Genomic DNA, 15,523 nt, shown 5'->3' with positions numbered 1-15,523 from the left:
GTATTTCTTGAAGAAAAATTAAATGTGTATAGAACCGGATGTTTACATCACGTGATACTCCCGCTCCGAACGTAAACATGGATTCTCCCTTGTTGGGAAAATCTTTGCGAAAAACAGTAACGTCGTTCACCGATGTATTGTTCCCAATTTCCAAAGACGTTCAGGATCCCCAACAATATCAACTGAAAAAGACAGGTTACCATTGATTCGTTCATTTGTCTATCATCATACAATTGCCAAAATGGTCAAAAATATTCAAGTTTCAACAGAGCATAAAATTTATGATTAAATTCATATTCTTTTTGACAATCAACAAAAATGTAGGGTTGTAGTAAACTGTTACTCATCGTGTTTTCAAATTTTTTTTCGAGTTAGGAATTTGATTTGTGGCCGGTGAAACTTGAAACACTATTAATTTTCCCTTTTGCCCCAGTTATGGGATTAGAAACACAGTATATGTATTTTATTTGAGGTTTTCATAAAGGATATGAACTTGTAATCCCTTCAGCATTCTATGTTTTCTGAGCCTAAGAATGATATAGAATGATGATGGGTTTTTGAGACCATTTCACTTTTAATAACCGGAGTAACAATTATCTACTACAGGAATATCATAAACAAAGTTATTGTATTTCTTGTTTACATCATCTCTAACAAATACAGACATTATTTTTTGCATTAAACATCAAGATAACATTTGAATACAATTTTTTATTCTTGATTAATTCACACATTCAAGTTTATGACCCCACGCTTGGTAATACCTGGTCAACCAGGTGTGAAATACATTCGATTGTTGTTAACCTGGCATCCCTGATATGTGCATCATTAAATAATCCTTTAAAATAACAACAATTTAACAATTTTTTTATCATTAGGAGCACAAAAGATAATCCCAGGGTTCTCACTCGTCTTCAGACGATCGTTTTCAACTGCCAAAAAAAGCTTTGAGTTGACTTGAGACATTTCTGATTTTAAGAACATTTAAAATATAACTTACATGTATATATATATAATTATTTTAAGGATTAGTCGCGTTAACCAACTTCGATCTTTAATGGATGCCGACTGATATTTACTCCAATATAAAAACAAACCCTTCACAAACCTCGCACATATATATAGCTATCTATATATATCTATTTTTAGAAATTTAAATGCACACACTATAAAAACAATGTCTCCTATGTGTGACTGGTCATCTAAAGGATGTCAATTAATTTTAACGCAATACTGACAGTTAGGAAGTATTAATCAATGATAAGTATTTATTTTCCAATTCTCTTGTCTTCTTGAAACGAAATCACAATGATTACGAACTTCTTCACTTCGACTCATGATACAGGGTCAAAGGTCAGGCGCAGATCCAAGGACTGGTGTACCGGGTGTACGCCTCCCCTAAATTGGTAAGAAAAAAAATTTTCACCACAAGTTTCACCCCATAAAATTTTTTGCCTTGATTTGCACGGCATTTAATTCAATTTACGCCCCCCTAAACTCATATCCTGGATCTGCCCCTGAAGGTTACTAAAAAATTTCCATCCAGCATTAAGAAATCACGGGACAACCACTTACAGAGTTCAAAATTCTACATTTGACTATGTCAATGTGGCCAAGCTCGTTTCTATCTGTCTAGTTTCTGCTTTATCACCTGGTGACAGTTAGAGGGGATTTAGTAGGTACAATCTGATAAAGACCTATCTTAGGAACAGGCTCAAGGTTTCATCAGTAAATTCTCTCCTAAAGATCTGTCTCCATTCTTGTGATTTGAGGAGTTTTAGGTTGAAGAGGGCTCTTGAGGAGTGGTGTTTGGCAAAGGACAGAAGGTTTTTTCATAACACAATAGTAGCTTTTGTCAAATAGTAACTATTTTTGGACTGAATGCATCAAAGTTTTGTCATGATGTAAAAAAATCTATTTTTCTAATAGTAACTATTTTATTTTTTTATGTAACGGACATGTTTTCGTATAGAAAATAACAGTTATTTTGTTGTAACATTTATTATTTTTATTTAAATATATTAAGCATATTTATGTCTTTCATTTATGATACTATTGACTATGTACAAAATTCTGCTGCCCATAATATGTCGTTCATGCTTTATGCAAAAGTGACTAAAGCCCTAAAAATGCTAGCTAAAACCCTGGTTACAAGCAAGTATTTTAAACAACTTTTTGTTTCCAACGTTTAAGACTGAATGCGGAATGAACATTTTTCACTTCAGCTTACAATAATTCAAGTTTTACCGTTCACATTTCATTATGAAACGTACAAATTTGTCGTGCAGGTCCTTTATCTCAATTCAGAGTTAGAAATAGTAGTCTGCCCGCCAGCCCAAGACTGACTTTTTTTTTTGGTAGGGCTGGCAAATTTTAGCAAAAATCTATATAGCCATGTAGTAAATATATTGAAAAATTGTATTCAGGACTGGCTAGAATTTGAGTGAATTTCCTACACTGCTCAATTGATAATTCAGTTGAAAACCCAAAGCATTTCTTTTGATCTTCATGTTTCATAACAAACAGAACAGTAAATTCTCCATTTGATGGAACATTTCTTGAGCTTGAGACGAGCTCCTACCGACCGCTACAATATGTGTCATTAACTTTTCAGTCTTGATTCTATCAGTAATAAATTTTTGACATGACTTTTGATACTCCTGATCAACTTATATCAAGAAGCTGGTTATTTTGAACTAGAAATCATTATGGATTAAGTGGGTTCAGGAAAAAAACCAGAACAAAATGAAAATTCCTACAGAATGTCACAGCCTGAAAATTTTCTATTCAGGTGCTGCTAAAAAAAATCAATAGGACAATGCATTGCCAGAAGCTTTGCTTTGCTCAGACATGTACATTGTATTAATTTTTCTGTAATAAATTTGATAAGGGGTAGAGGGTAATCAAGGGAACCAAGGTTATAGCAGTAATCAAAAGAATGTAATCCAGGGACAAAGACCAGACATGGAAAACAGACATAGACAACAAAGAACATAAAGTAACTAAAATCATACATACAAAGTAACAAAACCAAATGAGCAACTCAGATTCCACTAAAAACTGAGAGCATGGACCAGGTGCACCGGTAAGTTAATATATGATAGTCAATCATTAAGCATGAAGGAAAAGAAAAGTAACATTTGTCTCAATAAAAGAAAATAAATATATGAAAATGCTTGCTTATACAATACATTATGTGCATGTAAGTAACATATAACACATATAATTTTAAAAAGCATTAGTAAATGATGCACGTACGCATTCATTTCTCCCTGTTCGTCCCCATTTCTCCCTAGTGTCTCTTTGAAAGAGAAGTCACTTCTCCCTGTTTTTCTCAAGTAGCTTGAGCCCTGTACACTTTAAAAAAATATGAATACTTCCTGATTCGCTTCAGTATTTCTTGGGTGTACCATGGGTACATGGTCCGATACCCCTGTCAAGCTAATAAAAAAATTGCAGGATCACCTGGGATATTTCACTTCAGTAGAATACAAATTCATACCCCAATTACTAACAGAGCTTCTAGGTCTGATCAAATCATAGTAGATGCTTCATATATTTTGCCATGACATCATTAAATCGCGGGAGTAAATTTATGTGCTGGAAATCCCTTTTTGGCCATCTTGCAGAAATACTTTTGGACCTATAGAAAATCAATTCTTAATTTTTACATTAATATACCATTTTTGGACTTATCTTCAATTTAGCTCCCTTTGACAAGGTTTTCCTTGGTTGATCCTTTCCTTGTTGTTTTAGCTAATACTCAATGCAACCCCATATCTTAAACAAGATTTATAAAAATGAAGGCTGCATACAGGCTGCAGGCATAAATCGATGGTCTTTTCATTAGTCTCTCTCTCAAAAAAGTTGACCTCAATGTAATTTGAAGAGGATCAATCTCATCCAGGCTTTTATGGTTTCTAACACTTTATTTAAGTTAGAAGGAAACCCAACAAAAAAATGATGGCATAATGCAAAAACCATAACTCCATATTTTTTCATATGCCCTCCACCACCTTACCCCAAATCATAGTTAAAAAAAATACCAGCACTTTTCACAAGTTTGAAGAAAATGCAACAAAAATTTAAGCTTTATCTAGGCAACAATCATGACTTTTACCCAAATCCTTCTAAATTTATCAGCACTTCGTCCAAGTTAAAGGAAATCTAACAAATAATGAAGGCTGTAACAAGGTGGTCTATCTTATTAACAGCTATCTTATTGATTTGGCTAGGCTTGTTTGATATGTTGCTTGATGATTGTTTTCTAAAGACTGAAGTGAACATACAGATTTTACAGTGTTCTAGGATTCCATTTCCCGTCACCCGGGGCAAGTGTAATTTTGGTGTGGGAAAGTTGTTTTATATGCTCCACTTTCCCTTCAAATGGCAAGTAGAAAGTTTGAGTTTTTGAAAGGACTCGGTAAGTTTGGAAAGCAACTTCAAATGTGGGAAAGTTGATCCTCATTTAGAGTTTTCCTGCAGAAATCTAAAATTTTTTAAAATCCTAGAATGTTGAGATACAACATTGTTAATGTGGCAAATAATGGTTGTTTTAGGAATGCTAGTTTCAGTCTCTGATTATTACTGGAATCATTGATTATACTCATATCGCTACTTTGAGATTAACCATAGATGTATACATGTAAGACAAATGTGTATATTATTAGCTCACCTGGCTGAAAGGCCATGTTAGCTATTGCCATCACTATGTATCCGTTGTCCGTTGTCATGATCTGTTAACTTTTCAAACATCGTTTCTTCTGAAATACTCAATAGATTGTAACCAAACTTTGCATGAATGTTATGTAGAACATGTTTAACAATCCTTGTGCGGGGATTTTTGATCTGGCAAAAAACATGGCCATCGTTTTTTGATCTGGCAAAAAACATGGCCATCGTTACTAAAAATAGACCATAGGGGTCAAATTGTAGAATTATGCAAATAACACAAAAATAGTCGGGTTTAGCTAAAATCTGGTATTGGGTAAAATTGTTTAGATTGGACCTATGCCGAATTTTTCAGAAAGATCAAATGAATGAGTTACGGGTCCTGAAATGGATTTTTTCCCTGAATTTTACATTTCCAACTTTGAAAATGTTTTCTGAAACTACTGGATGGATTGAAACAAATTTTAGCATGAACGTTATGTAGAATATTTTTAGCAATCTATGGGTGTGGATATTTGATCTTGTGAATAACATGGCCTCTGTTTGTAAAAATAGACCATAGGAGTAAAAAGTCTGGCAGGGATTAAAATTGTTTAGCATGATGGGATTACCTACATACATGTATGTGAATGCCAAAATTTTCAGGAAGATCCGTTGACAAATGAATGAGTCATGTGTCCTGAAATGGATTTTTTAAACAAATCTCCCCTTAGATAACTTGTAGGATGGATTGTAACTAAACATTGCATGAATGTTTGTTGGGATATCCTTAACAGTTTATTATCTGTTGGAAACATGGCCAACACTAATAAATATTGACAACTTGTTGATATAACTTGAAAACCAAAGGGTTTAGCCTAATATTCTAGGGGGAGAACTGATCATCATGGTGAGACCGACCTTTGCTGAAATTTTCATAAAGATCTGTTGGTCAATGTTGGAGTTTTTGCCCTTGAAGAGAAAAAATGACAATTAGAGATTTATTTTATAATATAAAAACCGGGTGGATAACTAAGATGCTCTGTATTAATTGAATGATTCTTGTGACAATAGTATGGTAAGGTCGAGAGTTCAGCTTCAGAAGCTATAAAGACTATTTCTGACCAGGTGAGCGATTCAGGCTCTCCAGAGCCTCTAGTTTAGATTTATAGGACTAAATGCACCTTAATTAATCTCTTTTTAGTACTTTCAATGTTATTTTTCAGGAAATGAATATGTTACTAATTTACCACTGCAGATGGCTTTGTATTTCAACATATTCTTTTCACCATTCTGGCTGACAGCAACATTAGTCACATTCCAAGTCAAGGTTAGCAAAACTTTATAACTGTTAATCCTATTGTTTATTTCATGCAGAACACAAAAATACTATAATTTATTGAATATTAGCCTAAATATGATAAAAACTGACAATACAATACAAAGGTGTGTCGATACAGGATTTAGCTGTCCAATACAGGATTTAGCCGCCAAAATACGTCATATTGGCCTGGCTAAGATCAATACTGGCCTAGACTAATTTGACTTATTGTACTAGTTATTCAATAAAGGTATAATTGCTATGCCTCAGTTGAATATAGCTAGCCTCGAAACAATAACTAAGCCAATATATAAAACCTTATTCAACAATACTGTAATGCATGTGTAAACTGTGAACTAATATTTTCGTGCTAGAATTCTAACAAGTAGGCTTCTGAAACAGGGTTATGTTGCTACAAGATTGAAGTCATCATTACAGAAGTTTTATGGTCATCATCGTGAACTTGTGGATTGTTACAGTGTATCCATCTGCGCCATGAAAACTGATTTGTTCAACATGTCATAGTTTTCCTTTCCTCTTTCATCTATCCCAGACTTAACTTTTCATGAGCAACTCGGCTGGTGTTTCTAGAAAAGCAGAGGACACTTACCCTACTGGTGCACCTGATCCATGCTCCCAGTTTTTAGTGGCATCCAAGTTGCTCATTTGCTTTTGTTACTTCGTATGTATGATTTTAGTTACTCTATGTTTTTTGTTGTGTATGTCTGTTTTCCATGTCGGGTCATTGTCCCTGGATTACATTCTTTTGATTACCACTTTAACGTTAGTTCCCTTGATTACTCTTTTAAACTGTACAGTCATATTCATTGAAATAGGACATAAATAATGTGCCTAATGTGGTTCAGTTTTTTTCTTCTTCAAAAACAGTTTCTATTTATTGATCAACACAAAAAACCTAAATTTTAGGAACAATTTAAAATCTGAAAAAAAACATTTAACAACTTGATAATCGTTTGTCACCACTCATTGACAGATGGTAAAAAAGTGAATACATGTACTTTATGTATTATAAACCTTTATTATTGTTTCATCAGCGACTTTATCTTTTTTCCGTAGTTCTTACTGCCAGATATTTTCTATATCAGGCTGCCGACATTAATCACACGATACAACGTTACATGTACTAAAAAATATTCGCAATTTCAAGTAACAATGAAAAAATTGTTACCTCAGATTGTCTGTGACCTCAATGGTGAACAGGATAACATCAGATTTGAACATTTCCTCAGAACATCACCCTGTCAGGTTCACCAGAATAACATCAGATTTGAACATTTCCTCAGGACATCCCCCTGTCAGGTTCACTGATATTTTCTGTCTCCTTCTTTTATTCTATAACTTGCTTCAACTTTTATCCTAAAGTGACTAGCTACTGGTTGTGTACGGTATGACATTGTTGATAAATATATACATGGAAGTTACATGTAGAACAAATATTGTACATGTATCTACAGATGATTTTCTATTTTTGTTACAGTTTGCATACTTGTCCACACTATACATCATCCTGTTAATAGCCATATATGTAGTATTTACTATCATGGAGATTATAAGACTGTATGTGGGATATATCGGAAATCTTGCTGAAAGGGTAAGACTTAAATATGACCGTCCTTGGGTTTCAGCTTTTCATGGCTTTCCTTCAGTGGTCCAATTCCCGTTAGAATTTATTAGTCAAGTCAAGATAAAATTTAACCTTACAAAAATGGTAACAGAAAATGTTTTTATTCCAATGAGTAGATTATTGACCAATATACATACACTGAAAAAAATCTTAAAAGATCTAAGTTGGGAAAACTCAAAATGAGCATTTCAAAACTCATATGAAAATTTACATTGAATGGGGAGATAACTCCATAAAAAAATTTGATTTTGTAAGTTTTGAGTTTAATTATTTTATCAATTGCATATATTGTATTCTACTTTGGTAAAGTTATTTGTTCCTTACTGACTATCTGACATAATTTACTGTCCATGATATATAACACTGTCAATAACACATTTGAAGATTTATGGATATATTTAAATTTTTGGATTTTTGATAACAGAAAATGCTTATTTTCTGGCACTGTGATCATTTGTTTATATTTGCTAACTACTTATCATCAGTTTTAAAAGAATCTTTAAACTGCTAAATGTAAAATGCTTACTTTATTATTTTCATCAAAGTTGGAATTCTTGAACTTTAACTACATGTACATGAAACTCGAAAATGGATGTATTGTTTACTATTTGGTTACTTATATAGGTTGTTCTTTGATGAAAAATATGAAAACTATTTTAAAGTTGTAGATGATTCTCTAATGCTTAAAAGTCTACTATCCCCACATTTTATTTATAAGATGAGGCATAATTATGATACTATCAAATTTTATTGCTATTTCAGCCATTTGTGCAGTGTTATCTCCCCTTTCCAATGTTATTTCCCATGTTTATTTTGATATGTCTGCAAGAGAGAGTTTGTTAGCCTTTTTCCTGTGTTTAATTGGGTCATAATGCAACTTTCTGTTGCAGTTCGTATAGCTTTAGGGTATAATTTAGCTAGATTGACTGGACAAAATAGAAGTTTATTATGTTTTTTATTTAGTCAACAGCACCTACGGGTTCCAATAACTTGAATAAGTAATGGTCTTTGTTTTAGGACCTTTGAAGGTTCATTCATCTGGGCCCTGGACCTTTAACTCCTTTAATTGGCATGTTATTGTGGACTTATGATTTTCTATGAGTGGACCATTGATTTAAAACTTGGACAAGTGCAGGGCATTCCACTCTTGAAAGTAAATTTGACCCCTTAAGCACCTAAAAATTTACATATTTGCAAAAAAATCCAGGTAAATGTTTCAAAGGGGAGATTGTTCACCTTTAAAACTAATGTATTTGGGACAAGAAACATTCCTTAACTCTATTTTAATACTAAGTTTCAAACACTGCTTGTATCCTTTGCTTTACTGAGTTGTTATTTAGCAAGAGCACTGACATAGATTAAAAATATGCTGGTACTTCTGCTCTTGGTTCCTTTTGGAAATAGACCATTTTTCACCCAAAAATTTACAAGATCATAGTCTGAGTTAAAAGAATGGTATGACAATCTATTCTTTCAGAAAAATAATCTTTAGTTTATTTCCATTCGAAAATTCCATTATATAAAAAAGTTCAGTTCCAAGTGTTTTACTTAAATTTACTTATTTTTTTTTATAACACTTTTCTTCAGTATACTTCTTTGCAGCTTTTCTTAATATTTTTTTTTACGCTATAGGTTCCAGAATTAGCAGGCTCCTGGTTGTTGACATTGTTAATTCAACTACCTCTAATCTTACTACTGTTATTTAACACAGAGCCACTTCTACTACCATTTGAAAGAGCGGTACATATCGTAGAGGCCTTATTTGTCGTATTCGAAGTTATTTGTGGTTATTTTGCTATTAGAACAATGGTGAATTATCAAGTGACTAAATTCCATCTACGTCAGTTTACAGACTTAGAAAGTGTCCATGAAGATGAATACTGGCAGGATAGATATGAACAGGATAGATATGATCATTACTCATAGTCTTTGATATTGTATTTATAGATTATTAATTACTTAACTATAAGACCATTTGAATTAATTTATTATATTGATAGCAGTGATTTGACGAATGTTCCCTGCGTAAAAATTTTTGATAATTCACACTGAAATTACTTCACTCTAGAAATTTCTCCTGCCAAAATGTCACAAAACATCACTATATGTTTATCAATTCCCTGTTCACAAAGAAATAGATTCGGTAGTGCCCTATTTTGGCCCCTGTTTTCAACCTTTTTAAAAGAGTTGTTTTGGTCTATACTAGTTAGTTTATTTGAAAGTATAATGGTTGTAGTAAATACATCTCAGCCGATTTTGGTGATATCATGAATGTTTTTGAACTAATAGCAGTCAAAATTAACACAATATTAGTGAAATTTTCAACTTTGTTGCATTTTGCACATATTTTTGATGGTTTTTGCCTAAAACGGAAATGGCCGCATCCGTGTTTATCCAAAATATTAACATTTATGTTGTATCTTACAATACTACACAATATATATAAAGGTAAAGAATGGACACGCATGCGGCCACATTTGTTTTTCACAAAAACTGTCAAAAATATGCTGAAATATTTCGATTTTATAGATTTTTCAACAATTAGTCAGTTTTGTTGGCGCAATAATGGTGAGATGCGTTTCTGTTTTGGTCTATATCTTATTGAACTAGCTGGTGTAAACTTTTATGTGTACAAAAAATTATAAAAATCCTTATTTTGAACATTTTCAAATTTTGAGGCCAAAAATTGGCCATAAATAAATCCGCTCCTTTGAATTTTATGTTGAAAATAGGAACAAATAAGGGAGAAAATCTTTTTAATAAATAGGATAATCAATTGGTTATTTACTCTTTCCAATTAATTATCCTATTATTCTCACACCCACCATTATCTCCTGAAGGATGCTTCATTACCAAAACCTTATTTTTAGTTTTCATATAAAATATTTCAAGAAACAACTCCTTCTACATTATTTTTGCGGGCTATGACAAATGTGATTTGGGGGGTGGGATGGTGGTGTAATTCATTTTTAGCCCACCAGGCCGTAGACCATGTGAGCTATTGCCATGACTTGGCGTCCATCATGGTCATCGTTAACAATTTCTTCAGACTTCTTCTCTGAAACTACTGAATAGATTTGAATGAAACTGTTCTCGGGAGTATCCTGCACAAAATGACCGTTTGGATTTTTGATCAGTTAAAAAAAACATGGCCACCGTTACTAAAAATAGAACATAGGGGTCAGACAGCAGATATTTGCATATACAAAGATGTATCTCCAAATTGGTAAGGTTTAGCCAAATTCATAAAGATGCTGAATACAAACGTTGTGTCCCTTACCTTATAGTAAAATGAAAAGTGTGAAAAATGTTAATTTCTTGAATTAAGTTTAATCTAAGGGGAAAATGTGTATGTGTTGGAGGATTAAACATGTACTATTTTAAACAGTGGCTAATCAGTAATCAAAAGTATTTTTTTATGAATTGATGCCTGTAATTCTATATTGAAAGTGCTATTAAGTGACACTATAGCAAATTTTCCTATTCTTGCTCTTGTGTAATCCCCTAAACATTTTGAAAGCATGATAATGTTGCATTTGGAGAGCAGTTGACCTTTTAAAAAAGATATGCTGGGAGAACCACACTTTGTCATGAAGGCAATGTGTTTTCTAGAACCTGTATCAAACAGCCTTCCCCATAGTATAATGTTGTTAAAATGTAGTAGAGACCTTCAACAGGATCAACATGATAGGCATGTGTCAACAGATTAATATGATAAATTGAAATTTGAGAAATGTTTGTAAAACTTAGTAGGAGGTGAGCATGGTGCTGGAGATAAACGCTTGTTGAATAAAGTATTAAGTTATTCATGGTTGAAAACTTGACCTACAAGTTTGTTTACATGACTCTGTTGAATTAAAAGCCAAAAAAACTTCTTCCAACACAATTATATTCAAAACTGTTTATAAAAAAATATATTGAATATTTCTTTTTCACTATGGGATTAGAAACTGAAAGATGAATCTCCTATTTATTGCTGAAGTTTTTGCTAATTGTTTAAGAGGTTTTTTTTATGTGAATGAAACCCTTTATAGCAAGTAAACTAGGTAACTTTGGGGGATAGAGATGATCTTCTTGTCAATTTAAGTGTTAGTCCCTGTTAGAATCAGGCAGTGGGTGAAACATGATATGAAAAAACCTATATTTGACTATTTACACAATCAGAATCAAGGGAAAAAGACAAGATTTTCCATATCATATTGGTGCATTGAGATGTAATTTCATTGAAATGCACTGTCAATGAACATTTAAAGGGCAGATAACTCTATCAAAAACCTCATTTTTCTAACCTTCTATTGAAAAATTTCTGCGCATAGCCAGTTATGCAGAGATCAAATAATGGTCTTTCAAATAGAGTATCCTTTAGTGATATTATATTGTCAGATCGGTGGGATTTTGACATGCATGTTTCTGATTTTTCCCATTTTGCCTGATTCTTACAAACACTTACACTTAATTGAATGATCATTACCTGATGAAAAATCTTGGGTAGTTCAGGGGACAATTTATAGGGAGATTAACACTTTCTTCATATAAAGACATTTAAATCAGTGTCAGGTAGGAAGTTTAAAGTTCATCAGGTGATTCTAAAACATTAAAATAAAACACCATCCAATGATACAAAAACTCTAAACAGACATTGATCATTACAGTACTTTTCCAGGCATTTCACATGAAAACATTACTTTGAAATAATTGTTCACTTTTTATAATATTTCCAGCTACAGATGGCATTATGATATTTTCCACTGCATTTGTCTATTATCTCCAAAAGCAGAACGATAACCTTCAGACAGAAAGAATAAACCAAAAAAAAAATGTCAAAACAGCAAAAATAAAGACAGTTTTTCTGTCCAACGGAATTTTTTTTCATTTATCTGACTGAATGTCAGACAGAAAGTTCAATTTCATGAGGACAGATCAGCTGTATCCGCTAAACTTAATTATTTTACTCGCTGTAACCTACTGAAGCAAGTTAATTGTTTGTTTTTACAGGAAGGACATTGTTGTACAGTGCTTAATTTTCAAGTGCTAGTTCTTTTGATCTGAAATTGATTGATCATTAGAATGCACTAAGATGGCTGTGCTACACATTTTTGGAAAAGCCTGACAAAACTATGCTAATAAAAGAACACTGCTATTGTCTTGATACAAGTGAATTCCGTCCAGAATATAATGTAATGTAATGAGTCATGACCTTGATCAAGTTTGTACAATTAACAATCAAGGAAATTATTTATGGGTATTTTTTTTTGTTGGAATACCATTAATGTAAACAGGTTGTTATACATGTAGTCATTGATAGCTATTTGTTCTTTAGATAGAAATGTGTGTTAATTTTATAATTGTATATTATCTAATGGTATATTAGAGAACTATGAAAAAAAGTTGTGTTTCATTTATTAAAAGACACCCATAGATGGATAGTTTGAGAATATTATTCCCCCCACTTAGGGAATTGATCTTATATAGGTTACAGACCACCAATTCAACCAATGAGCATTTGGAACGTAGGCAAAAATAGTCCTACGCAGAAATTACCCCTGTTCCTCATAGTGCTGTGAAAAAAGTTCTCATCTTATTTAAAAAATTTAAACAGTTTCTGAAAGGAAAAACATTTCTGTACATTTTATAGGTGCATTTTGCTTCTTGTGATGTGAAGCCTAATCTCCATAATGATTTTTAAATATACCCCTATCTTGTGAAAACACTGGGATTTCCCATGCTATTTATAGACCCTTCACTTTCGGTGACCAGTACTGCACTGCAAGTCTGCTAACCCCACATGCCATTCTGAGGATTGTGAGCTGACATATGTAGAATCATGCTGATATATAGTCCTCTGCAGGTTAAAGTTAAGGTAAAGTCCAGAGAAGCCATTGAATATTGTGAAATTAGCATAGAAGCCTATGGGAAGTGGAATTAGTGGTTTTTAGCCTATACACTTCCTGTCCAACTCTGTAAGTGGGTGATATATTATTGTAACCTTCTATGTCCGTTCATCCAAATTTCGTCATAATTATCTCAACCCCCAATGGATAGATTGATTTCAAATTTAGTATGGGAGTTAAGAGGGATTTTGATAGATTGGATGTCAACTTCCAGTTTGATAGACTCCCCATGTATGATTGCATACCTAGCAGGACAATGCATGCAACTTCTTACTTGATTTTGTCTAAACTTTATATACTATTTAGATGAAAAAAGAAGAAATGATTCAATACATAACACTGACAACCCTGACAACCCAGTTATTTTCACTGATATTTAATAAGGTCATTTGGAACAAAGATCTATGTGAGCTACATTCAATCTTGTTTATTCTAGTTTGTGTCATAAAATATTCTTCTCTGTAAGAATCGGTAAGTGAATCATGGTGAAGAAAATCTACAGAAGTCTTTCCATGAAATCTTATTCATAGTAATATCTGAAATGCAGAAATGATCATTCATTTCTTTTTTAGATGTCCGTAATTTGTGGTATAAATTATATGAAATGCATTGTAATTTCGTATCAAAGAGAGCTGATTCACTATTTTCCCTTTCATTCTAGTGTAACTGCATCCTCTTACATTTCTAAGACCAACGAATTGTTAATTCGTCTTCAATAGAGCATGAAACTATGTGGACATATTTTTTTCTGAACATGATATTTTGGCTTATTCTTAAAGATTCCAGGCAACGCTTTAAAAAATCTTGATTTCTTTTAATAAATACGGCCTAAAAAAATTGGTATGACGCTGTCGTCGTTTGTATACCCTTGTTTTTTGTGCGATGCGATAACTCGAGTATTTATTGGTTGACCTTCATAAAACTTCACAACAAGGTTACAAACCACAAAGGGAAGGTTTGTCTTGATTTTGGGGGTTATAACCCCAACTGTTTTAGAATTAAGGGCTTAAAACAAGTAACTAATTAAATTCAACTGTAACTCAAGTAAAAGAGTAATCAAGGGAACCAAGGTTATAGCGGTAATCAAAAGAATGTAATCCAGGGACAAAGACCAGACATGGAAAACAGACATACACAACAAAGAACATAAAGTAACTAAAATCATACATACAAAGTAACAAAAGCATAGAAATGCCTGATATTTCCCACAATATTCTATACCACAATGGTCAGACTTGATTTATTTTAGGGGTAAAGACTGAACTTTTTGAAATAAAGGACCAGAAAATGTCGATATAATAACTTGACTATTTATTATTGGTCTTATTTTTATTTCTTTTTATTGGATACCTTATGAAAATCCGTGCCTGCGTTTTTCAATCAGATTTTAGATACCTCTTACCACAAAAATCTACTTTTTATTTTTTGGTCTGGTTTTAAAATTTTTAATTGAATTTCAAGTTCTGTATTATATTGTGTCCACAATGAATTGAAAGTCTATGCTGAAGTGTGTCAAATATATTCGCCCCAACTGTTCAGGGTTCGACCACTGCGGTCATATCATGCTGCGCTTCGCGAAGCTTTTTATTTCCCTCTGTTTCTGCTGAGGTCATTGGCTGATCGCTATAATATATTGGACCTAAAGCGACTTTGAAAGTGTGTGATTTTTATGTATATCAACTAGGCTTTAAAGTGTAACGGTGAACATTGGAAATTTAGAACACGGGGTTATAGTTACTAATACAAACGTGTATAGTATTTAAGGTACATGAAAGTGATGTTATTACCCTTTGTTTTAAGAGCTCTTCCAGAATTTCAACTGGGTCAAAGTTGCATGATGAAAAAAAAAGAGCGATAAGGTGAAACACATCAAATGCACCACCGTATATAGTAAATAATTTCAAAGATCAAAGGAGTTCCTATTTGGCATAAAAAGAGATCGCCCAACGCAGACGACCACGTGACTATGGACTGGCGCGTGAATCTTTATCCAAGTTATCCCCTTAAATGGGCCAG

General features: G+C 32.9%; 1 protein-coding gene across 1 annotated transcript; it reads left to right on the top strand.

Annotated features, from left to right (window-relative positions):
- Positions 1 to 59: 59 nt before the first annotated feature.
- LOC148607659 (transmembrane protein 17-like) lies at positions 60 to 12,460 on the top strand. The gene is made up of 4 exons (XM_088544611.1): positions 60 to 195; positions 5,877 to 5,980; positions 7,470 to 7,583; positions 9,249 to 12,460. Exons 1-4 carry the CDS (start codon positions 78 to 80, stop codon positions 9,540 to 9,542), a joined length of 630 nt encoding a protein of 209 aa, XP_088400737.1. The 5' UTR covers positions 60 to 77; the 3' UTR covers positions 9,543 to 12,460.
- Positions 12,461 to 15,523: the final 3,063 nt, after the last annotated feature.

The sequence above is a fragment of the Perna viridis genome, chromosome 9 (genome assembly GCF_037379345.1).
Source record: "Perna viridis isolate PV_CMFRI_1.1 ecotype Kerala chromosome 9, ASM3737934v1, whole genome shotgun sequence".
In the NCBI taxonomy this organism is placed as follows: Eukaryota; Metazoa; Mollusca; class Bivalvia; order Mytilida; family Mytilidae; genus Perna; species Perna viridis.
The sequence above is the reverse complement of the archived record's forward strand: the minus strand, read 5'-3'. Positions and strand labels throughout refer to the sequence as shown.

What these genes read in the sequence shown, in the direction of transcription:
- LOC148607659 (XM_088544611.1), top strand. Translation starts at nt 78, where the DNA reads ATGGATTCTCCCTTGTTGGGAAAATCTTTGCGAAAAACAGTAACGTCG. An exon ending in ATATCAACTGAAAAAGACAG is followed by an intron (nt 196 to 5,876) that starts GTTACCATTGAT and finishes GTTATTTTTCAG; the next exon opens with GAAATGAATATGTTACTAAT. An exon ending in TCGGAAATCTTGCTGAAAGG is followed by an intron (nt 7,584 to 9,248) that starts GTAAGACTTAAA and finishes TTTACGCTATAG; the next exon opens with GTTCCAGAATTAGCAGGCTC.